This window comes from Lepidochelys olivacea (assembly GCF_965140295.1).
Source record: "Lepidochelys olivacea isolate rLepOli2 genome assembly, chromosome: 17".
Lineage (NCBI taxonomy): Eukaryota > Metazoa > Chordata > Testudines > Cheloniidae > Lepidochelys > Lepidochelys olivacea.
Window position 1 is genome coordinate 7,672,486 of NC_140427.1, and position 25,181 is coordinate 7,697,666.

Here is a 25,181-nt window from a genome sequence, read left to right on the forward strand (position 1 = left end):
AAAGGAACCATGTTAACTAGTTTTGGGATTCATGTTTCCAAGTTTGTGAAGAGAGAGAAGGCTTTACGATACCTGGTATGAATATAAATGCTTTCAGGATTGTGTTAAAAATTAAATGAAAAAATATTTGTATTATGATTTATTTATTATACAAACATTGTTTTGCATGATTATGAATCTAAACAGCAGCAGCAGCAGCAGCAACATGGCTTTAGGGCATGTGATCCAGAAACTGAAACAGACTAGTCTGTCTCTGTCTGTTTTAATTATCCAAGCTGAGTGAAATGCAAAAAGGAAACAAACAGAATAAATTGGAAGAAGGAAATTGGATTTCTGAAATATTTTAACAATCTCTGGTGTTTTAATAGTCAGGATTTTTTGTTTGGTTTTGGTTTATCTTGACGGGGTACCTTTAACAAAGATTCTAAATGACTAGCCGCTGCACATTTTGGCCCCAGTCCGACACAGCTCTCAAACATGTGACTAACTTTAAGGATATGACTCGTCCCAGTGGGTCTGAGTCTCCATTGTCCTGTACGTTGTGCTGCCATGTATACCAATGCAAAGTGAGGGCAAAGCTACCACTCGCTGAGTGGTATTTTTGTAATGTTCTACACCCACTTTGCTCTAGTGTAAATGGTTGCACAAGGTGCAGGGCATCAGAGAATTAGGCCTGTTGGCTTCAATAGGATTACTCATATGTGTGAAGTTGTACATGATCTTAAATGCCTTGTTGGATCAAAAGGGACTTTACGCAGAACAACAGGCCTATTAATCTCAATGGGTGAAATCCTGCCCCATTGAAGTCAATGACAAAAACCCCAGTGACTTCAGTGGGGCGAGGATTTCACCCAATAGGACTAGAGTAAATCAAACAGAATTTGGCTTATGGTGCATTCACCATGGGTAAAATGATAGATTGGGAGCATTTTGTGTAACCATCCCTAAAAGCCCCCTTTTCAGATACGAGTATTTTGTATTTGTGAGGTTAGGGCAGCGAACACCCATCCTACCATTGGTACTATTTGGGGGTTTGGAAATGTAATTATGTATGGTATATTGGCAGTAGACCCCTGGATGGCTGAGTGTGTGTGTGTGTGTGTATACACACACACACACACAAGTACCTATTTCTGCTATTTAATTTTTGATAAATTATATACATATTTGTTATTTCTTTATATTAAATATATGCATGCTCCTCCCTTACTTTAATAATATAGGCTTGTATTCTAGAACCAAAATGCCTGTTAAACCTAATAATAATAATAATAATAAAAATCCAGAACAAGCAGCCACAGGAGACACTGTCTGTGTCCACAGTTTTATAATATCAGGCTTTAAGAACAAATAAGGGAAGGAACCTTAATTGTGTATTGCAGCAAAAGCAAATACAAGAAATATACAATGTAGCGTTTTATAGCCATCTTTTCATAGCCTCAAAATGTAATTTACAAAACAAAATTTGCATCCTTATGTTTTTCTATTCCGTCCTCAAAGCTGAAAAAAGCATTTAAACCCTACGTTGTGTAAAATCCAGGGGTTTCATATATAATAAACATGGGCATTAGAATGAAAGGTTATATATGTAATACAAATATTATACAATTTTAATTTTGTATGCTGTTCTTTGTATATATCACAATACTTTACAGGGAGTCTTTCTGGGAACTATTTTGAGAGCTTGTCCCAGTAACGTAGGATTTGGGGATTTTTAGTCTTTCCTCATAATGGTGTTTTACAGGGTTCTCCAAAGTCTCATTGGAAGTTGATAGCTGAGCAATAAGCTGCCTAGGCTGCTGAAGGAAATGGTAATTAATGATATTCCTCTGCCCTCTGTAGGACAACTGGCTGCACTGAACTCTTCTGCTTCAGGGGGAATAATACTGGATCATGGAGTAAAGCAACAAACGCATGACACCTTGGTTGCTGCCTGGCACAGACGTTTCTGCATTCTAATTAGAAATAACGTCTGGATTAATTTTATAGCATTTAAAAGCAGATAAGCAGTGGGGAGAATTTTTGTTGATTGGAAGAAGGAGGGGATGAGAGAGAATCATGCTGAATTTTTCTCTTAGCTAGAAGTGGATCTGCTTTTGGATCGGCATTTGTAACTTGAACCTACCATCGTAAGGGACAGAATCCAAACACAGAATGTGAATAAACTTAAATTTGGGGACACCCAGATTTCAGCCCTCTACATTTTTCATATTTTGGGTTCTAAGGAGAATCATTATAGACATGAAGTGTAGATCCTGATCTGGAATTCTGGTTTGAGGTTTTGTAAGGGTCTGCCTGTGCACACCCCAGTGCAAGACAGGGAATATATATTAAAAAACAACAACAAAAAACACCCAAAAGATGACCCTAGAATATGGAATACAAATAGTAAGAAAATAATTTATGTGATCCTATATATTAAGCAGCTTTTTTTTTTTACAAAAATAAAAAAAGTGTGGTGTTGATTTCCTTAATTATTTAAAATGTTTACAGTAATAATGAGCACTTTTACATAATCATAATTCTTAGCTCTTTATAGAGCTGGGTTATTATAAAGTGCTTCTCAGCATCAGAGCACCTTCCAATATTAATTAATTCTCATAACCCCTCTGGGGCTATCTTTGGTTCATTATTCCCATTTTACTGATGGAGGAACTGAGGGAGAGAGGCAGGTTAAGTGACTTGCACCATCTTACACAGTAAGTCTGAGTCAGAGCTAGAACTTGCTCAGAACTTCCCAGTTTTTGTTTGCTTATGCTGTTCGTGTACAATTATGATAACTTGACAGTGGTTCCTGTTTATTAGATAGTAACCATATTCTGTGGTACATGAACTCAGAAGTCAAAGGCCAATGTGTTTATATCAAACATGGGGCCTTATCCTGCAACTCTTAGATGAATTCACTCCATGGGACTGTTGTGTGAATAAGGGTTGTAGGATTGAGTGCAATATTAGCCCAGGACATAACTATTATTGAATTAACAGGAACTGACCTTGAGTTCAACTTCCAAATGGAAAAAGCAAGACCATTTTTTTAAAAATAATTGGTTTTATAAGAATGGCTGCTGCAAGTTCCTTCTCCACTTCATCGAAGTGTTAATTACACTGGGCCAGATTCTCAGCTAATGTAAATTGAAGTCAATGGAGCTCTGAGAATTTACCCAAGATGAGAATCTGGCCCATTGCACAGGAACACATTTGTACAAGCATCTGCACACACAAAAGGTAGAACCCTATTTACCTAAATGGAAGAGGTACCATGGAATTTAGCTGGAGAACAGATTTTGTTTTTCATAAAAGTGATGTATGTGAGGGATACATAACCTAAATAAGGAGAATGTGTGTGTGCTGGGGGGAAGAAGGTTTACAGAAAACACCAGAAAAACATACTCTTTACATAGGTTTACATACATGCTTAGACAATCATACATTCCTTCACCTCCACCCACACATCCTCCTCCCCCGAGTTAATGCTTGCACTGATCTCCCATTATATGTCACGTGTTCGTTACCCTCACCCCAACATACCCTCCCACGTACCAGGCCCTGCCTCACCCCACTTATCTGTACAAAAGTCCCATCTACTCAGCCTCTCCTTACACCCTCACAACCCCTTTTCCCTACCCTTATATACCCACCCATAACCTCCCCACCACACCCACTTACCCTCCCCTTACACCCTTTCCCCCCCTTATACCTCTGGGCCCCACTCCCCCATCCCTCCTTATATCAACACCCCCCTCATCTCTCCTTATACTGATACCCCCTTACATCCACCCCCCTTCACTTCACCTGATACCCACACCCCATCCGTCCCCCCTTATACCCACAGTCTTTCACCTCACCCCCACATGCCACCATCCCCCCCTTACACCCACCCCATCCCCCCTTATACCCACACCCCACCATCCCCACTTACACCCACCCCTTCACCTCACCCCCACACCCCTCCATCCCCTCTTACACCCACCCCCTCCAATACCCACCCCTTCCCTCACCTGATACCCACACCCCACCATCCCCACTTACACCCACCCCTTCACCTCACCCCCTTCACTTCACCCCCACACCCCTCCATCCCCTCTTACACCCACCCCCTCCAATACCCACCCCTTCCCTCACCTGATACCCACACCCCACCATCCCCACTTACACCCACCCCCACACCCAACCATCCCCCCTTACACCCACACCCCCTTCACCTCACCCCCACACCCCCTTCAACCTCCCTATAACCACAGATCCCTCCCCTCCTGCTGATACCCCTAGATACTCACCCCCTCCAACCCCCTTGTACCAACACCCCCCACCTCACCTCTCCTTATACGGATACCCCCTTACACCCACACCCCCTTCACACCCCCTGATACCCACACCCCACTTGTACCCACAGCCTTTCACCTCACCCCCACACGCCACCATCCCCCCCTTACACCCACCCCCTCTTCAACCCCCCTATAACCACCGATCCCTCCCCTCCTGCTGATACCCCCTTATACCCACACCATCTTTCAGCCCCCTGTAGCCCCCCTCCCCAGTCCCTTCACCTCACCTGATGCCCACTCCCCACCTGATGCTCCCCCCCCAGTGATGGCCCCCATCGCTCCTTAAACCCACATCCTCCTCCCCCGCCCGCTCCCCAATGACCCTTTGCCCCGCCCCGCCCGGCGGAGCCGCCCCCCCCGGAAGCGCGGCCCGCTCCGAGCCCCCGGCGCGGCGGCCAGGGAAGATGGCGGCGCCCTTGGCGCAGCAGCTGGAGCAGCTGCTCAACCCCCTGCCCCACCCGGCCGACCCCGAGGACGACCCGGAGGAAGGTGAGGGGCGCCGGGGGAGGGGGGGACCCTGGGCCTGGCGGGGCGCGGGGGAGCGGCCGGCGGCGCCGGGCCCGGCCGGGCCCCCACGTGGGCGCCTCATGGAGAGGAGGAGGCGGCGGCGGCGCACAGAGCCCCCTGCACGCCCGATACCCCCCCCAGCGCCGCGTGTCCCCCCCCGGGCAGCGACTGGGGGCTGCCCCCGATACCCCCCCCAGCGCCGCGTGTCCCCCCCCCGGGCAGCGACTGGGGGCTGCCCCGATAACCCCCCCCCAGCGCCGCGTGTCCCCCCCCCGGGCAGCGACTGGGGGCTGCCTTGATAACCCCCCCCCCAGCGCCGCGTGTCGCCCCCCCGGGCAGCGACTGGGGGCTGCCCCGATAACCCCCCCCGCCAGCGCCGCGTGTCCCCCCCCCCGGGCAGCGACTGGGGGCTGCCCCCGATAACCCCCCCGCCAGCGCCGCGTGTCCCCCCCCCGGGCAGCGACTGGGGGCTGCCCCGATAACCCCCCCCCCAGCGCCGCGTGTCCCCCCCCCCGGGCAGCGACTGGGGGCTGCCCCGATAACCCCCCCGCCAGCGCCTCGTGTCGCCCCCCCGGGCAGCGACTGGGGGCTGCCCCCGATACCCCCCCCAGCGCCGCGTGTCCCCCCCCCGGGCAGCGACTGGGGGCTGCCTTGATAACCCCCCCCCCAGCGCCGCGTGTCGCCCCCCCGGGCAGCGACTGGGGGCTGCCCCGATAACCCCCCCCGCCAGCGCCGCGTGTCCCCCCCCCGGGCAGCGACTGGGGGCTGCCCCGATAACCCCCCCCCCAGCGCCGCGTGTCCCCCCCCCCGGGCAGCGACTGGGGGCTGCCCCGATAACCCCCCCGCCAGCGCCTCGTGTCGCCCCTCCGGGCAGCGACTGGGAGCTGCCCCGATAACCCCCCCCCCAGCGCCGCGTGTCCCCCCCCCCGGGCAGCGACTGGGGGCTGCCCCGATAACCCCCCCGCCAGCGCCGCGTGTCGCCCCCCCGGGCAGCGACTGGGGGCTGCCCCCGATACCCCCCCCAGCGCCGCGTGTCCCCCCCCCCGGGCAGCGACTGGGGGCTGCCCCGATAACCCCCCCCCCCCAGCGCCGCGTGTCCCCCCCCCGGGCAGCGACTGGGGGCTGCCCCCGATAACCCCCCCGCCAGCGCCGCGTGTCCCCCCCCCGGGCAGCGACTGGGGGCTGCCCCGATAACCCCCCCGCCAGCGCCGCGTGTCGCCCCCCCGGGCAGCGACTGGGGGCTGCCCCCGATACCCCCCCCAGCGCCGCGTGTCGCCCCCCCGGGCAGCGACTGGGGGCTGCCCCCGATAACCCCCCCCCCCAGCGCCGCGTGTCCCCCCCCCGGGCAGCGACTGGGGGCTGCCCCGATAACCCCCCCCCCCAGCGCCGCGTGTCCCCCCCCCGGGCAGCGACTGGGGGCTGCCCCGATAACCCCCCCCCCCAGCGCCGCGTGTCCCCCCCCCGGGCAGCGACTGGGGGCTGCCCCCGATAACCCCCCCGCCAGCGCCGCGTGTCGCCCCCCCGGGCAGCGACTGGGGGCTGCCCCCGATACCCCCCCCAGCGCCGCGTGTCGCCCCCCCGGGCAGCGACTGGGGGCTGCCCCCGATACCCCCCCCAGCGCCGCGTGTCCCCCCCCCGGGCAGCGACTGGGGGCTGCCCCAATAACCCCCCCCCCCCGGGCAGCGACTGGGGGCTGCCCCCGATAACCCCCCCCCCAGCGCCGCGTGTCCCCCCCCCGGGCAGCGACTGGGGGCTGCCCCGATAACCCCCCCCCAGCGCCGCGTGTCCCCCCCCGGGCAGCGACTGGGGGCTGCCCCCGATAACCCCCCCCCAGCGCCGCGTGTCGCCCCCCCGGGCAGCGACTGGGGGCTGCCCCCGATAACCCCCCCCCAGCGCCGCGTGTGCCCCCCCCGGGCAGCGACTGGGGGCTGCCCCCGATAACCCCCCCCCAGCGCCGCGTGTCTTCCCCCCCCCCGGGCAGCGACTGGGGGCTGCCCCCGATAACCCCCCCCCAGCGCCGCGTGTCTTCCCCCCCCCCGGGCAGCGACTGGGGGCTGCCCCCGATAACCCCCCCGCCAGCGCCGCGTGTGCCCCCCCCCCCGGGCAGCGACTGGGGGCTGCCCCCGATAACCCCCCCGCCAGCGCCGCGTGTGCCCCCCCCCGGGCAGCGACTGGGGGCTGCCCCCGATAACCCCCCCGCCAGCGCCGCGTGTCATAGAATCATAGAATATCAGGGTTGGAAGGGACCCCAGAAGGTCATCTAGTCCAACCCCCTGCTCAAAGCAGGACCAATTCCCAGTTAAATCATCCCAGCCAGGGCTTTGTCAAGCCTGACCTTAAAAACCTCTAAGGAAGGAGATTCTACCACCTCCCTAGGTAACGCATTCCAGTGTTTCACCACCCTCTTAGTGAAAAAGTTTTTCCTAATATCCAATCTAAACCTCCCCCACTGCAACTTGAGACCATTACTCCTCGTTCTGTCATCTGCTACCATTGAGAACAGTCTAGAGCCATCCTCTTTGGAACCCCCTTTCAGGTAGTTGAAAGCAGCTATCAAATCCCCCCTCATTCTTCTCTTCTGCAGGCTAAACAATCCCAGCTCCCTCAGCCTCTCCTCATAACTCATGTGTTCCAGTCCCCTAATAATTTTTGTTGCCCTTCGCTGGACTCTCTCCAAGTTATCCACATCCTTCTTGAAGTGTGGGGCCCAAAACTGGACACAGTACTCCAGATGAGGCCTCACCAATGTCGAATAGAGGGGAACGATCACGTCCCTCGATCTGCTCGCTATGCCCCTACTTATACATCCCAAAATGCCATTGGCCTTCTTGGCAACAAGGGCACACTGCTGACTCATATCCAGCTTCTCGTCCACTGTCACCCCTAGGTCCTTTTCTGCAGAACTGCTGCCTAGCCATTCGGTCCCTAGTCTGTAGCTGTGCATTGGGTTCTTCCGTCCTAAGTGCAGGACCCTGCACTTATCCTTATTGAACCTCATCAGATTCCTTTTGGCCCAATCCTCCAATTTGTCTAGGTCCTTCTGTATCCTATCCCTCCCCTCCAGCGTATCTACCACTCCTCCCAGTTTAGTATCATCCGCAAATTTGCTGAGAGTGCAATCCACACCATCCTCCAGATCATTTATGAAGATATTGAATAAAACCGGCCCCAGGACCGACCCCTGGGGCACTCCACTTGATACCGGCTGCCAACTAGACATGGAGCCATTGATCACTACCCGTTGAGCCCGACAATTTAGCCAGCTTTCTACCCACCTTATAGTGCATTCATCCAGCCCATACTTCCTTAACTTGCTGACAAGAATACTATGGGAGACCGTGTCAAAAGCTTTGCTAAAGTCAAGAAACAATACATCCACTGCTTTCCCTTCATCCACAGAACCAGTCCCCCCCCCCCCCGGGCAGCGACTGGGGGCTGCCCCCGATACCCCCCCCAGCGCCGCGTGTCCCCCCCCGGGCACCGACTGGGGGCTGCCCCCGATAACCCCCCCCCCAGCGCCGCGTGTCCCCCCCCCCGGGCACCGACTGGGGGCTGCCCCCGATAACCCCCCCCCCCAGCGCCGCGTGTCTCCCCCCCCCGGGCAGCGACTGGGGGCTGCCCCCGATAACCCCCCCGCCAGCGCCGCGTGTCGTCCCCCCCGGGCAGCGACTGGGGGCTGCCCCCGATAACCCCCACCCCCAGTGCCGCGTGACGCCCCCCCAGCACCGCGTGTCCCCTCCTGGGCAGCAACTGGGGGCTGCCCCCAATACCTCCCCCCGGTGCCGCGTGTGCGTCCCCCCCGGGGTAGCGACTGGGGGCTGCCACCAATACCTCCCCCCCGGCGCCGCGTGTCCCCCCCCCGGCAGTGACTGGGGGCTGCCCCCGATAACTCCCTCCCCAGCGCCGCATGTCCCCCCCCCAGGCAGCAACTGGGGGCTGCCCCCCAATACTTTCCAGTGCCGCATGTCCCTACCGGGCAGCGACACAAGGCTGCCCCCCACCAGTATTTCCCCCCAATGCTGTGTGCTCCCCCCCACCCCCTCCCGCGGGCAGCGACTGGGGGCCGCACCCCACCAATATGTCCCCGAGTGCATTCCTCCCTGGTACACTGGGGGCTGCTCTTTTCGCCCCCCCGCCTCCCGAGGTCTTCTCTCCTCCCTGAACATTGAGTGGGGGTCTGCTCCCCGCTTCCTCAATACCTCTTCTCTCTCCTTCCCCGCTATGGCAGTGACCCCCGGCTAATACTCACTCTCCTTACCCAGCTCCAAAACGGGGGCCTTCTTTCCCTCAACTCCTCTCCCTTCCCTGGGGCAGAGACTGGGGGCTGCTCCCTCCCTTGGCACCTACCGGAGAACCTCAGAGTTACGAACAGACCGCCCACACGCCTCATTTGGAACCGGAAGGCCACAATCAGGCAGCAGCAGAGACAAAAAAGCAAATACAGCACAGTACTGTGTTAAACCTAAGCTACTTAAAAAATAAAGGGAAAGCAGCATTTTGCTTCTGCATAGTAAAGTTTCGAAGCTGTATGAAGTCGATGTTCAGTTGTGAACTTTTGAAAGAACCACCACAATGTTTTGTTCAGAGTTTCTAACCTTTCCAAGTTACGAACAACCTCCATTCCCAAGGTGTTCGTAACTCTGAGGGTCTGCTGTACTGTACCTCCATGAGTGTGCGCTTTCCCGGTTTCCACTGTGGGCATTCGTGTGGCCTGCGTAATCACTTGGTCAATATATTTCGATGCTGGTTTACCTTGATCCATCCATAGCTCAGCACCTGTGTGAGGCTTCCCCGTCCTTGGGAGTCTCCCATATAAATCACTGGGGCGCTGGGTGGCAGCATGGCAGTTGCTGGTCTTCATCATCTCATTTGGGTGGAGCTGGATCTATATCTCGCTGCTCCTGCTATGCTAGCGATTGTGTTGAGTGATGCCTCTGAAGCATCCCAGCAAGGACTGTCGCTCTTTACTCCTTAAAATTTACCCCGTCCCCCCGCATATGAGTTTGCTGTGAACTACTGTATTGTTGTTTTAATTCGTATCAGAAATGCATTATCACAAAATTTAGAGACTACTGTTGGGGAAATTAATGACCCAGCATTTTAAGCTTCCCGACCCAATAATTTTCATGTGCCCATCAGTTTCTCTCTCTCTCTCCATGTGTCCCACATTTGGCCAATTTGGCTGTACTGGTATGGGATGAATTGATTGCTATAGTCACTATTCCCTACTAAGCAGGGCCTTGGGAATGTATCATGGGCTCCTGTTGTTTGCATTGGGTCCAAAAGGGGTGCTGGCTCAGAGCTTAGAAAATGTAGTGAACACCTAATGTCTCACAGATTAAACCAATCAGCCAAAGGCTGCTACAGATACGAGGGAGGTGTACCAGTGAGGTCCTGGGGCAACGGTAAAAAATTTACTGCCCCCCAACTTACCTGCTGGGAAAAGGGAGGGACTTTGATTTCTGCCATCGTGCTGTGTCCAGATTGTGCCTGGGGGCTCCATCTGTTATCCTTTGGCTAGGCGTGTCTGATGATTTTAAAGGCTCCATATGCTGTCTAAAAGGGCCTATGTCTCTCCAGCCTATCCCAGGGCTGCATGTTGTTGGTCCTCTCTTCTGTTCTTCTCCGAGCCTCCATTTTTGAATCCTTCCCTCCTGTGAATAGCCCCAGCGTCTGCTGTCGCTTTTACCAAGAAGTAGGGCAATTAAATGCTCACAGCCTTCTGTATATAAGCAGCAACACTGACCAGAGGCCTTGTTAATTTCGTTTTGCTGACTGTGAAAATGTGTGTCGCTGTAGATGCCCTGTCGGCGCACTTAGACCTGCTCTACGCTTAAAAGTTTTGCCGGCATAACTGTCAGTTAGGAGTGTGGAAAAATGCCTCCCTTAACTGACATAATAGCTATGTCAGTCAACAAACGCCCTGGTATACATGCAGAAAAGTCATTTTGCCAGCCTAGCTTATTTCATTTGGGGAGCTGATGTTGCTTTGTCTCCCTGAGGAGGATTTGCCAGTATAGCCTACCAGCAAACTCTCTCTAGTGTAGACAAGGCCTTGGGAAGAAGGGTACTGCATCGATTCTTCACACTTAATTCTCAATTGGAAGGTTTCCTCTGGAGCTGGAAGGGATAGAAATGTAGTTTTTATTTAAAATAAAGCTTAAATTCAACAGCAGTTACTGGCAGTTATAATTATTTGTTATTGTTTATCTGTTTTGTATTTAGGGGTCTCCAACAAGGATCAGGGTTCCATTATGCTAATTCTAAAAAAAAGTCCCTGCCAGGAAGAACGTACGGTGTTACACGTAATGTGGATATAAGAAACTAAAGGGGTTGGAGGAAGCAAGGAGGACAAGTTACCTGGTAACAATCATGTCTAGCATGTTCAGTAGCAGTCAGAGCACACCAGCTTTCCAGGCTGCTGTTTATCATACTAGATGTGATTGTTCATTGTTTGTTCATTGTTTTCTCCTGGCCACTGGCAAGTGGATTTTTTTTTTTATCAAGCCCTTTGCTAGCTGAATTGCAAATTTTTAGAAATTGGTTTCTCCTTCCATGACATGTAGTGGCAATGTCCTCTTTGTCGTTTTTAGACCGATACCTGCCATTTTTTTACTGCTTTGGACTTCACACATTCATCCCATCACACCAGTGCAGAGTGCCTCCAATGGACCAAAATAAATAAAATAAAATAAAATTAACAAAGCAAGGACACTGAACTCTTCTTCAGGGCTTGTCTGCATTACACAATTTTATTGTGTTCAGGCTTGATTATGAAGAGTTGAGTGAGCTGTCACAATACGGAACGGAATTTGCCCTGGTTTACACTGACTGGGCAGTCATGGTGGTCAGCATTGCGTCAGCTAACTCGACTCTATACAACTGTGTGTGAACATAAGATAGACAAGAACTCATTAACCAGACGTGGTTGACATGTTACGTTTTCTTGAGGTTAAAGAATTTTTTGGCTTTGAGCCTTTTTGTGTGTGTGTGTCTGTCTAGTAGCAGCTCTCAGATGCACATGGGTTGGGAACCAAGGATGTGACCCATGGAGTCCTACAGGGCAGTCTGAAGCCACTCTATTTATCTAGTCTCTCCTCTCAAGCACCTACCACCCTGGTGCTGGATCTCTCACCCTCTTCTTGTAAGTGCAGGGTGATGACAGAGGTGATCAGCTGCAGGTTTTGTTGCTTATGAATTCAACAAGCAATTTGTTTCATCTTTAAAGGAAACTAGGAGTACAGAAAAGTATGACGGCTGTGTATTTATGGCTTAGTGGATAGAGAACTGGCCTGGGAGTTGGGAGACATGGGTTCTGCTACTACTCACTGTATGACCTGTGAGCAAATCATGGGTCCCCAGCCTGGGGTCTCCCACCCCTCTTCTGTCTTGTCTGTTTATGCAGGCTGCTCAGTCAGGGTGGAGACTCTTGCTATGTGTCTGCACAGCACTTAGCACAATGGGAACCCCCTCTTAGATGGAGCTTCTAAATGCTACTGTAACAGAAATAGTTAATAATCTGGATTCTTAAATGTGACTTAGATGCAGCCATCGGGTTCCTGGTCACTTGACAAGGTGGCCCTCATTTTTGCAGAAATGTCTGACTTGCTTTACATAGTCAATACATAATGCCTGCTTTAAAGATATCAACCAGCAAGTTATGTAACCTGTTGCGTTGCATATACTGTGCGTTGGTCTCCATTGTGAGCAATATGTGGGTGAAATTCATTTAATTGCAAAGTGTGTCTTGAGGCGTTTGAGGAGCTGTGTGCTAGTGTGAATTTCTATACTATGGCTACGTCTACATTAGAGACCCTTACAGCTGCACAGCTGTACCACTGCGAGGTCTCCTGTGTAGCAGCTCTGTGCCAATGGGAAAGTGCTCTCCCATCAACATAATTAGCCACCCGCAGCAAGCGGTGGTAGCAGCTCTCCTGTCCACATAGCGTTGTGCACACCTTTACTTATGCTGGCAAAACTTATGTTGCTCAGGGGGGTGTTTTTTTCACACCCCTGCATGATCTATGTTTTCCCCACCTCAGTGGTAGTGACCTAAATGAGAAGCTTGCAGAACTTGCTTTCCTTATGTTTTCTATAGAACAATGACTTTCCAGCCAAGCGGGTTATGGGAAGCTCCTGATTTCCCTTTCACCATTTTGCAGTTCAGTGCCTGCTTGAGAATAAGACATTTTATCCCCTGTGAGTTGTTGTTTTCTCTCCCCTTAAGTAAATAGTTTACATAAATGGGGCATTAACATTCTCAAACACACATTAAAAAAGCACTTAGCGATGTTCAGCCAATCAGATCACTCAATTGGCTGAACAATCCTAACCCTATAATTTTGCAGAGGGTGCCTTGCGCATGAATGAAAATAGAGAAGAGAACCTGTTAAATAATGATCCACGTTTGCTGGAATAAACCATTTCCCCGTTTCTGAAGAATGGAGATGGGGAAAAGAGAACAGTCATTGTAATAAAGTTGTTTTCTATATTTAGACAATTACAGCATTTAGTTATTTCAGTGTCTTATAAATTTATCAAGAGCCCAGAGGGCATCCGAGTTACGGGTGGTTGTTTTTTCATTTGCAAGCGCAGAATGAAACCCCTCCAGCTTTGCTGAATCTTCTAGCCAGTTGGTCAGACTTCTCAGGAGGACCCTATTATTCAGGGACCCCCCAAAGTGGGACTGAGCAGACATATTCTATGCGGTGCCTAATGTGGTCTGTCTAATATGGACAAGGGGGTGAATATAGGCCAGTGTTCATGTAACAAAATGAACTAGATAAAATTATTTTGGTGTTTGATAATGAACATATGGAGAGCCTCTTGGAGTGACAGGATACTTTGCTCTAGTTAAAAGTGCTGCACTTCACTGACCTATAGAACCAAACCAAAATTGTTCAGGAGAAACCTAGATTATAATTGGAGGCACGTTTGGAGTTAGTCAATTTATAAAACTTTCAGCCATGTTCTTCCCAAGATTTTGATGGTGCTGGAAGGGGGAATAGGAGCTTTAAACCATAGAAAAGTCTTAGTGATTTCCTTTTTGAAACATAGATGCCTTTGGAACAATTTCTACTCCTTGTTGATGACCCAAACTGTTGTAACCTGGTCTGAATATACTGCCTCACTCTTCTCTGCTGCGTGGGATCAGACTTGCGTTCAGGGTATGTAACTGGTTGGCCTTTAGAAGCTGGCCTCCAGAGGATAGAAGTCGATCTGTGTTAATATGCTCTTTCCAAAATTGGATGAATCTGACCAGGTTTTTTTGAAGCACCTAAAGCTTGGCTTTGGTCCCCGAAGAGGTTTACGACCCTTTTGGTGAACCTAGGAGAAGCCCGTCCAGGGGTGGACAGAGCCAGATAGGTATTGATGAGGTTTGATTCCAGAAATGAAACTTGTCGGCTGTGTGTGTCACCGACCTGTGAACAGCTCAGTTCTATACAACTCCTAATATGACTTGTCCTTTAGCTCATGGGTTAGAGGCCAGTGTATGCGGAATGCAAGGTCCCTAGTTCTAGTCCCCTGGATCCAAGGAGGATATAGATATTATTTAAGCCCAGTCTGCTTTCTGGTAGTCCTAGATAGAATCGCTCTCCTGTCTCGCAAGTCTGAGTTCTGCTCTTAGTTTGAAACCCTGCACTATTAACCCCCCTCTCGTCTTCACAGCCACTGCTGCTAGGGTGATTGACAAGTTCGATGAGGGCGGAACTGAAGATGACATCCTTGCCGTCGGCAATATACGTAAACGAGCCTCCGCCTCCCTCTTAGAAGCTGATAAGAGGTACAGCGGGAGAGCTGTATCTCGCCAGGCCTTGCAGGAAGAGCGATGGGGAGAGTCTCTGCCTGGAGCAGCATTTGGTGAGAAATTCTGTTTCTTTCCCTGACTTTCCACGGCGGCCCCCCCCCTGCACCCCGTAAACTGCTTCCTGATCCCCCAACCCTAAACTGTGAACTACAGGCAGTAAGTAAGCTCTTACACGGCACCGTGATAGGAGTCCCAGCTCAGCAGTGTTTAAGTCTCATTGACTTCATGAGCTTAAAGTTAAGCGTGGCTTCTTAAGTGCTGTGCTGAATCATAGCCTTATGCATTAGCTCCTGGGAAAGGGAAGCCTCCAGGACCGTAACTGCTCCCTGTGGATGAAGGAAGGACAGTGACTAAATCTCAGGTACAAAAAGTTCAGCCAGGTTAAATTACCTGGCAAGGAAAGTGACGTGAACTCCGTGTGGCATGGGAGAACTAGCTGCCATCTTTAAATTGTCAGCTCTTGGGAATTTGTAGCTGCTTAGTGCTTATGTACAATTTCTCATTATAAAGACACATGTACCAAAGCATGAGCACCTGGTTTGCTTACCATTGCTTCATTATTAAATGGGAAAGGCTGTCAGCTAATCAATGGATGTGATAATTGTTGTTGGAGTGACTGTTACTGCAGAAAAGCATGAACTAAGGTTTCAGTTTGCCAACGTATCCTCATAAGCCTCTTGGTTAGCCTAAGGAAGGAGCAAAATTGTGCCTAGAATTATCCCTAGTGGACTAGAGATCTAAACCAGGCCAGACCACCAACTGGATGCTGATTTTTTAGGGTGTGATTTAGTCGCGGGTAGTTTTAGTAAAAGTCACGGACAGGTCACAGGCAATAACCAAAAAGTCACGGCCAGTGACCTGACCGTGACTTTTACTGAAAATACCCGTAACTAAATCTTACTTGCTGGGGCAGGGGGGTGTGATCCAGCGGACGCTGCTGTTCCTGGGGGTTGGGGGCAGCCCGGGGCCCCGCCGCCGCTGCTGCTCTGGGCCAGGGGCCTGCCACCGCTGCTCCTCTGGGACAGGGGGAAACCTGGGGCCCCACCGCTCCTCCAGGCCGGGGCCCCCCCACCGCTGTTGCTTCTCTGGGCAGGGGCAGCCTGTGACATCATGGCTGCTCCCAGAACTCTGCTCCAGAGCAGCTCCCGGGGCCAGTTGCCTGGGACCAGCTGGCTGGGGCTGCCGGAGCAGCAGCCGGTCCCAGGACTGCCCCTGCTGCTCGGGTGGCCGTGGGGTGAGCCACATCAGCCATTGCAGCTGCGGAAGTCCCAGAGGTCCCGGAAAGTCACAGAATCCATGACTTCTGTGACCCCTGTGAAAGATTTGCAGCCTTACTGATAATGGATATTACAGAGTTGCAGTCATACTTTGTGATTAAATAACTTTGTTGAAATATCCCCTTTTCTAATTATCGGATGAAGAAACGTCGTCTGAGAGAGACCTTGACATTGGAGATCTGGAGGAAGAATTGGATGAGGACATTCTAGATGCTACAGCTGATCAGGACGATGAGCGCAGCAGTGCTCAGGGTGACTTGGGAAGCGACCCAGAGGAGGGGAGAGAAACATCTGCCGAGCTCCAAACACCGAAGTTTAGTTTCCAGAACATCCGTGACTTTGAGAAATTTATGGAAGGGATGGATGATGTGGGGAGCAGTGAAGAGGAGGATGAAGAAAAAGAGAGCAATGAAGAAGAATCTGGGGATGCAAGTGAGGAGGACGCAGCAGATGCCAAAAAGAGCGATGATGATGGGGGGGTGGTGACCTTCTCTAAAGAAAAAGTGTCTGAAGAAGTAGAAAAAGGAAAAGCTGTGAAAAACCAAATAGGTTTGTACATGGAATTTGCTTTGTATTTTGATGAGTCTTACGCCTTGTCTATGCTACAGAAATGAACTGTGCTAAGACCTGTTTTAAGCCATTTGCATGTTGCAGCACGCACTGGAGTAGTTTTAGGAGTTTACAGCAAGTGTCCTACTAGCTGTGCTCCATAGACTGTGGCCTGGTCTGTGCTGCAGAATTAAACTAGTACTTTGTCAGTAATTGGTTTAACTGAGCCAGTGCTGAGCATTGTTATGATACCAATGTAAACAAGGACTTACTGCACTGTATGTGTTGCTCAGGGACTCAGACACTAGTCTGTGTTTTGGTGTGCTTGAGTACAGGGGTTCTTAACCTTTTCCTTTCTGAGGCCCCTCCAACATGCTGTAAAAATTCCATTGCCCATCTGTGCCACAAAAGCTGTTTTTCTGCATGTAAAAGCCAGGGCTAGCGTTAGGGGATAGCAAGCAGGGCAATTGCCCGGGGCCCCATGAAACTAAGTTGCTCAGGCTTCAGCTTCAGCCCCAGGCTTTGGCTTTCTGCCCTGGGCCCCCGCAAATCTAATGCTGGCCCTGCTCAGCGGACCCCCTGAAACCTGCTTGCGGCCCCCCAGTGGGCCCTGGACCCCAGTTGCTTTAGTAATCCATCCCAGTGTGTTGGCTGGGGAGGAGGTGCCAGTTTTCTATGCCCTTGTGAGCTCCATCCTCCAGAGTGAAGATTTTGGGTTTAATGGGGATATAATTATGGATTACAATGGAAACTAAACATCCTCCTCACTTCCTTTAGGAGGAGTTTTTTCTGAAGTTGATGTACATGATGATTAAATATTTTCTCTCGGTGGTCCTTCGTTAGCCTGTATGACTAGTTGTCTTTGCTAACCCAGAAGCTTCTAGGTTGGTGATGACAACCCATCAGTGCAGGTGTTAACCATGACATGGTGACTGTTTGCTCCCACCTTGTGGGGATTCTTCAGTTAATCCCCTGCCCCCATCACTGGACCCATCTTCCCTGCAGTCCAGATTTTGCTCTGCGTGGCATGATCTACTGTGTGCCAGCTGAATTGGTGACGCGTGCCATTCCTTGCTGTTTGGCATTTGTTGTGTCAAACAGTGGAGCTGTGTGCACCTTTGCTTTGGCAGTTCTACGATTTGAATTTCTCTTGTGAATTTTCACAGAAGCCTCGAGAAGCTTTTAGGCAACTACTATCTAGTTGTCCCATTAAATAATGAGTCTCCGTTTGCAAAGTGTTGTTGCAAAAGGAAAGTGCTGCTGGGGAAGGAGAGCAAAGAGAAGTGGCTGATGCTTTCTGGTTCAGAGTCTTTGGGAGGCAGGGGTCACAGGAAAGTGAGTGAATAAATGCTTTGGAATATGAAATTCATTTTTTGTTTCCACTGTGTTTTAAAGCCCTGTGGGACCAGCTGTTAGAAGGGAGAATCAAACTGCAGAAAGCGCTCCTGACGGCCAACCAGCTTCCACAGCCAGATACGTTCCCGGCATTTAAAAAGGAAGGTGGGCGAGAGTTTGCCAGCGCACTCAAGAACAGTAAGTAGTTTTAAGTCTGCCTGCTTTAGTGTCAGAAATACAGACCCTGCTCTCAGGGAGACCCAGGTTCTGTACTCAGTTGCGGGCTGGCAGAGGCTGGGAGTGGCTGTGGAGCCAATGTCTTCAGCCTCTGAGACAGGGATTTGTGCCTTGTGATAGGAACCCTTGTGGTTACTGTAATTAGGGATCAGGTTTAACAGGCTCAGGTGATGGTCCCATCCAAGTCTACTTTGGCTGAATGGCAGGACATTGATGTGCGAGGGGAAGGACCGTGGAGATACAGACACCTGTCATGTAAATCGTATGTTTTATTGTTATTTATTTGTGTGGTGGTAGCCCCTAGGAGCCCTTGTTACGGACCAGGGGTGCTGCACAAGCACAGAACAAAGGCAGTCCCTGCCTCAAAGAGCTCCCAGGCTAAGTAAATCTGTGCCCTTATCCATATGTATTGGGCCAAGTTCGGTTCTGGTGGTGGCTACTTGTCCTATCTTAGCACCACGACGCCTCAGCTGAGCTTGTGGCCACACTGACTCCAGTGCATTCCCACCAGAGTTCGGTGTGGTCCTGGAGTCTGAATGAATTGTTTTTTTCTTGTTGAACATCAGAAGTGATTGGTTATCAGTTCGGTGTATTGCCGGTCTGCTGCGTTCTGTGTGATCCGTCCTCAGCATAGGGTACCCTCGGAAAATGGGTTGATTCCTCTTTCTGTTTTGAGTCCCTAGGCAGCACTGCAGCATGCTGAGAGGCAGAGGGTCACCAAACCATGAGACTCTCTATACCCTAGTTTAATGCTGCACACGGGGTAAGATCTCAAAGAGAAAGTCTGTGTTGCCAGGTGCCTGCTGTCCAACTGGACAGTAAGTGTCCATTCAGTTAGGAGACTGATTCATCTATTTAACAAACAAAAAAACCCCCACAACAACAAAACAGTAGTACTGTTAATGATACTGGTCAGGTAAGGCCTACAGTGGGTTCTCTAAGAGATGGCAAATATAATGCGCAAAACGCACCTAGTAAACACTATGCACTCAGAACTCATTTCCATTGACTTCCGTGGGATTTGGATCAGACTTTTGTTTCCTAATTAGTAAATGAAATAAAAAATCATCAAACCTGTTCAATTGTTCAGTACAAGAAAGGAGAGTGGGTTTCTGCAGTATTTTTATGTCCTAGTGATCAAAATGTTGGCAAAAATAATGAAGTGCAGACACAGTAGAATATTCTTCTGGAACTTTAAATGATGATGATGTGTGCACCAAGTCATTTAAAAACTCACTGAGAAAGTTGTTTCTTTAGCTCAAAATTCTTTCTTCTCAACACCCTGATTCTGGATATTTTCCAGCTTCTAGACCCTTACAGTTCATCAAAGAAAACACCCAATTATAAAGCAGTACCTTTATATCTCCACTTCTGCAGATCCCAGCCAGCCCTTTGGTACTGGTCCTGTGTCCAGTCTAATCTTGAAAGGTGCCTATTTTCGTGTTCAGTTGAATGTGCGGCTGTAATGATGTGAGAACCCTGTGAGGTTTTGGCTTAAAGTGGCAGAATCTGGTTCATGAACTTTTTGGCACCGTCAAATCTGAGCCTAAATCCTGACCCTGAGTTGGCCTTTGACCGAACCTAATAGCCCATCTTAAACCTAATCCAGATCTGAACAAATTAGCTCCTCATCACATCTCTACTCGTAGCAGGTGAGGAACTCTATATTTCCAAGTTAGCTCTGCTGCTTTAAGTGAAGTGATTGAAGTGTGTGTGTGGGGGAGGCAAACTCCCAATAATACTAAGCTGACCTTTTAGTGAAATGCATGTTATTAATGTATTTAATGAGATGCATTACAAACTGCAGCAAGCACTATGTTTCATTACAGGTCTAAAATGCAATATCATTAAAGACCTTTAACAGAAACAAAGGTTGACATTTTGATATTTCCCATAAGCAAAATACATCCAAGCACATGGAATATAATATAGTATAAGTACAGTATAGGGGAGATGTTAATTTTTTAGTTGTCCGGGAATGTTAAAAGAAAATCCACTGTTTAATAACTGCTTTGTGATTTCTCTCTCTTCTCTCACCCCTTTTTCATAATCTGGCTAGGAGGGGTTGCAATACTGTAGATTTACATTCCTGATGTCTTACATTCACTTTTGTGCTGTATTTAATGTGTGAAAACACCAAGAAAAGAGAGGACTTGGGTGCTGCCAGGGAATATAGCTTGGGCTAATGGGAAGATATTAGCAAAGGGAAAATTTAGATTGACTCTCAAGAAATGCTTTGTAACAAGGGTGCTATTGGGGTTAAAAACGTAATAAGGCTCAAAGAGGGATTGGGCGCCAATATGGTTAACGAGGTAATACTAACAAAGTGTGTAAGTGATAGAAAATCTTATGCCTCATGGCTAAAGACAATCTCTAACTACTAGAATGAGACCCCGATCTGGTTACTGTGTGGTTTTGTGCACCTTCTTCTGAAGCACCTACTGCTGGCTGCTGTTGGGGACAGGACTGAAATAGATGGACCACAGGTCTGATCCAGTCTGGCAGTTCCTAGCTTTATTAGATTGTGGAATGGTCTTTTATGGGAAGTACTAGAAACTCCATCACCGGGGCCTCTGAAAGGTAGCCTGAGAATGTATTGTGGGGAACAATTCTGCACTGGTTCTAAGGGGATGGACTGGATAATCTCGTAGATCTTTTTCATCTCTAGGGTCTATCAAATAGGTAAACCTGGTGCATTGTCAAGGGATCCAGTATTTGGTATTTTTGCTTGTTAAAGCATCTGTGGCCGAGGTCATGTCATGTTTATCCGTTAATCTCTTCAGGGCAGGGAACTTGATCTATGTTAGTAAAGCACTGTATGAATTTATGGTGCCATGTAATTGATTTTTAACAATATTGAGTTCAGGAACTTTCTCATTAAATCATCTCTTGTTTAGTGTTTTCTAATATTGTTCTTTTAAAGGACAAAGATTAAATTCCATTTCTCTTAATGTAATTTGCAATGAACATAGGATATTTTACAATGCAAACATTCCATTTTTTCTTTTTAAAATGAGGTGCACAGTGTTGGCCTGTGTCTTGCTGATGTTGTCACGACTGTGCAAAGGTGCTTTTGCCAATTTTTAATTTAGGACGTGTAAAACAAACTTGCTCTGTTTGTGGCCTACATCTTCTAACTGGCCAGAGCGGCAAAGTTGGTACTAAATAATATTAGTGGCTTTTCATCTTGGTTGATTTCTAAGCAGTTGACATATGTAGCTCACTGACACACAAGCTGTACCCAGCAATCGCTCTTGTAATGTCAGTTTAATACCTGATACGTCCCTTGTCATCAGCCTATATCCTGCCCTTTTATGGGGATGGATAGTGTGATGCAATGGTCTTTCTCATCTCTAACTACTACAGTAAAATCCCTGTGGATTAGCATGGTTCGAGAAGTTACTTAATTATTATGTCTTTTGTGAGGTTGGTCCAATGTGTCATACTTCTAAAATGTAAGTGTTCTCGTGCTTCAAATTCTTGTTCACTAGAAGGGTTTGGCTTTTGAGGCTCTGGAGAGTGAAAGCCAATGGCTTTGCAGAGTTATCAAGCCATCTAAGCCCACGTTAGCTGTAATATCCATACACAACATGTATATCTTTTTTTGTTTGCAAGGTGGCTTTTGACTTGCGGTTGTTGCTACAAGGTTCTCCAGTAAGAACTGTGGCTTCTGCTTTAATGATTGGGTGAGCATTTGAATCCCAAAGGATTTCACAAAAAGATGTGATCTGTGGTGTTAAACAGTAAAGAGCCATCTCCCCATCACTTTGCTGTGTTGGGCATTGTGAGAATGAATCAGAGCTCTCGTTCTGTACATCTGATTTGCGACTCGTCAATAAAGCCAGAGCTTCTTCATGTGGGCAACCTCTGAACTGTATTACATTCTTGCTTATGGAGCTTTTGTGTTTGTGGTAATTTGGATGTGACCTTTCAAGCCGGTAGACAACACCTGGTGAAATTCAAAAGACATTGCCCACTGTGATTATAAAAAACTGCCTCTTGAGTTGATGCAGAATGGGCCTAATTTCATTTATGACAGCTAGCTTATTTTAGTATAAATCAGGGTCTAATAAAAGTCCCAATTATGAGCTAATCAAAGGGTTTAACGTTGGAATAGAAGCAAAAATGGCTTCTATGTGAACAAGCCTTTTATTCTTTTTTAAATTGGTCTAGTGGGCTGGGTGTAAGGCTGTGGAGTTCTGACTTCTCACCCCAACGCTGCCACTGATTCATGATGTAGCCTTGGGTAGGTCACTTAACCTCTCCTTGTTTCCCCAACCAGAAGAATCTATAAGAATTTTTACATACGGGTGTTTTGAGGATTAAAGTAGTCAATGGCCATTTGAAGGTGGGAAAGAACTTTGTAAATACTAAGTATTAATATTATTGCATTCTGTCATCCCAGCCGGACACTCCAGTCTTAAGAGCCAAGATTTTGGATGCAGAAAATGGCATCGAAATGGTAGTCAAAACAACACTGTTTTGGATTGGACTATGTTCTTCTTAGGGATGGATGAGCCACACACACCCTTCTCTCCGAATTAGTGAAAGAAATCCATTGTTACTCTGTTTTTTTTAAAGTCAGATACATGTGGCCTTTTTTGTAAAAGCAAAAATAAATGGTTTGGCGCTTCAAGTAGCTTGAAGCGATTGGGTAAAAAAATATCAAACTCTATTTAGTATCCTACCCAATTGGACACTCAGAGGAGCTTTCTCCCCACAACGACACAACGAGCCATTGAAAGTGAACGGGAGTTGAGTGTCTAACTTTTTTTTTTAGGTGCCTGTAGAAAAATCTGTCCCTTAATATTTTAATTCATGTTTTATGTGATAGCTTTTCCTGAGTGTATCCATTGCTTGTAGTATTCCATGCCTCCTTTCTGCCCAGAGAAAGAATGAACATTTTGGATGGATAAATAATCTACATTCGCCAGTATGACACATCCCTCTTGAGACAACTTTCTCTCCATTATGGCTGAATGTGATGGTACAATTCTATTAGGGATTTGGGGTAATAGTATTAAAGAGCCTGTGGTAAAGTGTCAGCTGTAAGATTTGTTTGTGGTGTTAAAGCCAAATCCAAGGCAAAAATATCAGTGTCTTGCAGTTTCCAAATTAGGACTGCAAGTGGAGAGGTTTTTAAACTCTTTTTTTTTTTTTTTTTTTTGGTAAGCAATCTAGCGGGGCTTGGACATTCTCAGATGCCTGCGATCTCAGTTTCTGGTGGATGATTTACTGCAAAATTGCTTATAAATTGAAGTAGAAAATGTTTTGCAGACCTGGCAGCTTTCAAGCTTCACACCCATTTGTCACCCAGCATTTCCCTTTGTGTATAGAACAAGAATTAATTAGGCTGCACTGCAGGAAAAGTTTATGGCCATAATTTATATAGGATGAATTTCTGTTTAAAGAGACAGCCTTGCTTTGTGTGCACTGTCTTACTTTTTATTTCGTTTTAAAAATATCCTTAATTATGCTGCAGGTTTTTTCCCTTTTTTACATATAAATTGGGGACAAGCTCATGGTAATGGAGCTCATGTTTATTCCTGCTTCACTTCCAGGGAGAAAGTGTTAGTGGTCTTTTAATGCCACCGCAATTACAGTGGTTGCTCTGTGAATATAGTGTAAATGTTTAATGCTCTCTACACAGAAACTCCCACAGCTAAAATTTCTAAGGTACTCTTGCCTGGAGTGGTCTGTTTCCACAAGATAGATTTGTATTCTCTTGCACCATATCTTCCAGTCTAGTCCAGGACATGAGATGCTGCCCGTGTTTAGGGTCTTGCACGTTCAATTAATGTTTTTCATAATCAATGCAAGTCAGAACTTGCAGTCTGCTGCTGATTTGCACATTAAAGAGACCCATTAATTAAAAATTCCAATCCTTGGCAAGTTCCTGCAGGATCCCTGCATTATTTACATAGAAAAGCAGTGCAGGGTGCAAGTTTCTGTGCTGTGTCTCCACATAGATTGCACACTTGCAGTTAATGATCTTGTGTGTTTTGTTTTTCTTTTTTGGGAAGAGTTAGTTCTCATTGGCAGTTCAACAAGAATGCGTAATTGCCCAAAGGGCAAGGAATTGTCAAAGTAAGAGGGTGATGGCAGTATTCAGGGGTCAGAAATGAAACAGTTCCAGTGACTGGGTTGTCTTATGTTATCTCTTGATTTGGTGCCAGAAAAGTACAGCTAGTGTGAGGGCCCGATGAGGGCTTCAAAACATGATCTCTCTTAATCCACAAGGACTAGAATCCAATGCTCTCTATGCCCTTGGATAGCTGTGCCTCTCAGCACTGTTTTATAGCCCTGATAGGTTGCAATATCTCACTGTTCCAATTAACATCCTGCTTTCCCTTAACCCCCTCCCACTTCAGTGTGAACCTGTTATGTATAGTTCAAAAATGGATGATATTTCCAAAACTGGTAGAGCTAGAAACCAATACTTTATGCTGTTGGAAAAGAGCTGGGAATCCCAGCTTTTAAACAGCACAAATTAATCTCCTAACTAGTAGTTGGAGGGATCTGGACCTAAAAGAATGGTAAAAATCAAAGCTGAGTTATTGCAAAAAGCGAGCTGTTAATGGAAATGACGAGACTTTAAAGAATGGGATATCTATTTTCATCTTAACTTTTTAAGACTTGTCAATAATTCCATAAAACCTATATAAAAGTAATAATTTTTGTTCTTGTCCTGTGGTTCCACCTGTCAATAGATTATGAAGAGCTACTGGAATTCCATGTTGCTTCTTTCAACATCCTAAGCTCAAGAGAAGAATCAGTGGACTGGTGAAAAGAAATGGAGAAAATATCAGACTTGGGCAAGAGGCAGAACCAAAGTCCAATGTTTTCTCCACTTAGGTCTAATATTTTCTTCATTTTAGTTTCCTTGGTGCTCTTGAGCATGGGGTCTAAGGCCAAGTCTGGTCTACAGACTTTTATCAATATTACTACGTTGCTCCGGGGTGTGAAAAATCCACACCCCTGAGCGACGTAGTTATAGTAACTTAGCCCCTGGTGTAGGCAGCGCTATATCCCCAATGTAGCTACCACCTCTCCTAGAGATGGATTAATTACACCGATGGGAGAAGCTCTTCTGTCAGAATAGTGGCGTCTTCACTAAAGACTGCTGCACCGATGCAACGCTTT

General features: G+C 48.4%; 1 protein-coding gene across 2 annotated transcripts in view; it reads left to right on the forward strand.

Moving 5' to 3' along the window:
- Positions 1 to 4,681: 4,681 nt before the first annotated feature.
- The window catches only part of AATF (apoptosis antagonizing transcription factor), an 86,221-nt gene continuing 65,721 nt past the window's right edge, over positions 4,682 to 25,181 (forward strand). Inside the window, exons 1-4 of one of the 2 annotated variants that reach the window (XM_084650847.1) lie at positions 4,682 to 4,814; positions 14,502 to 14,693; positions 16,062 to 16,466; positions 17,862 to 17,999. In XM_084650847.1, coding sequence (XP_084506973.1) covers positions 4,730 to 4,814; positions 14,502 to 14,693; positions 16,062 to 16,466; positions 17,862 to 17,999 — 820 coding nt within the window. In that variant the 5' untranslated portion in view covers positions 4,682 to 4,729. The remainder of the gene's footprint in view (positions 4,815 to 14,501; positions 14,694 to 16,061; positions 16,467 to 17,861; positions 18,000 to 25,181) is intronic. The other variant, XM_084650846.1, reaches the window with a different exon arrangement.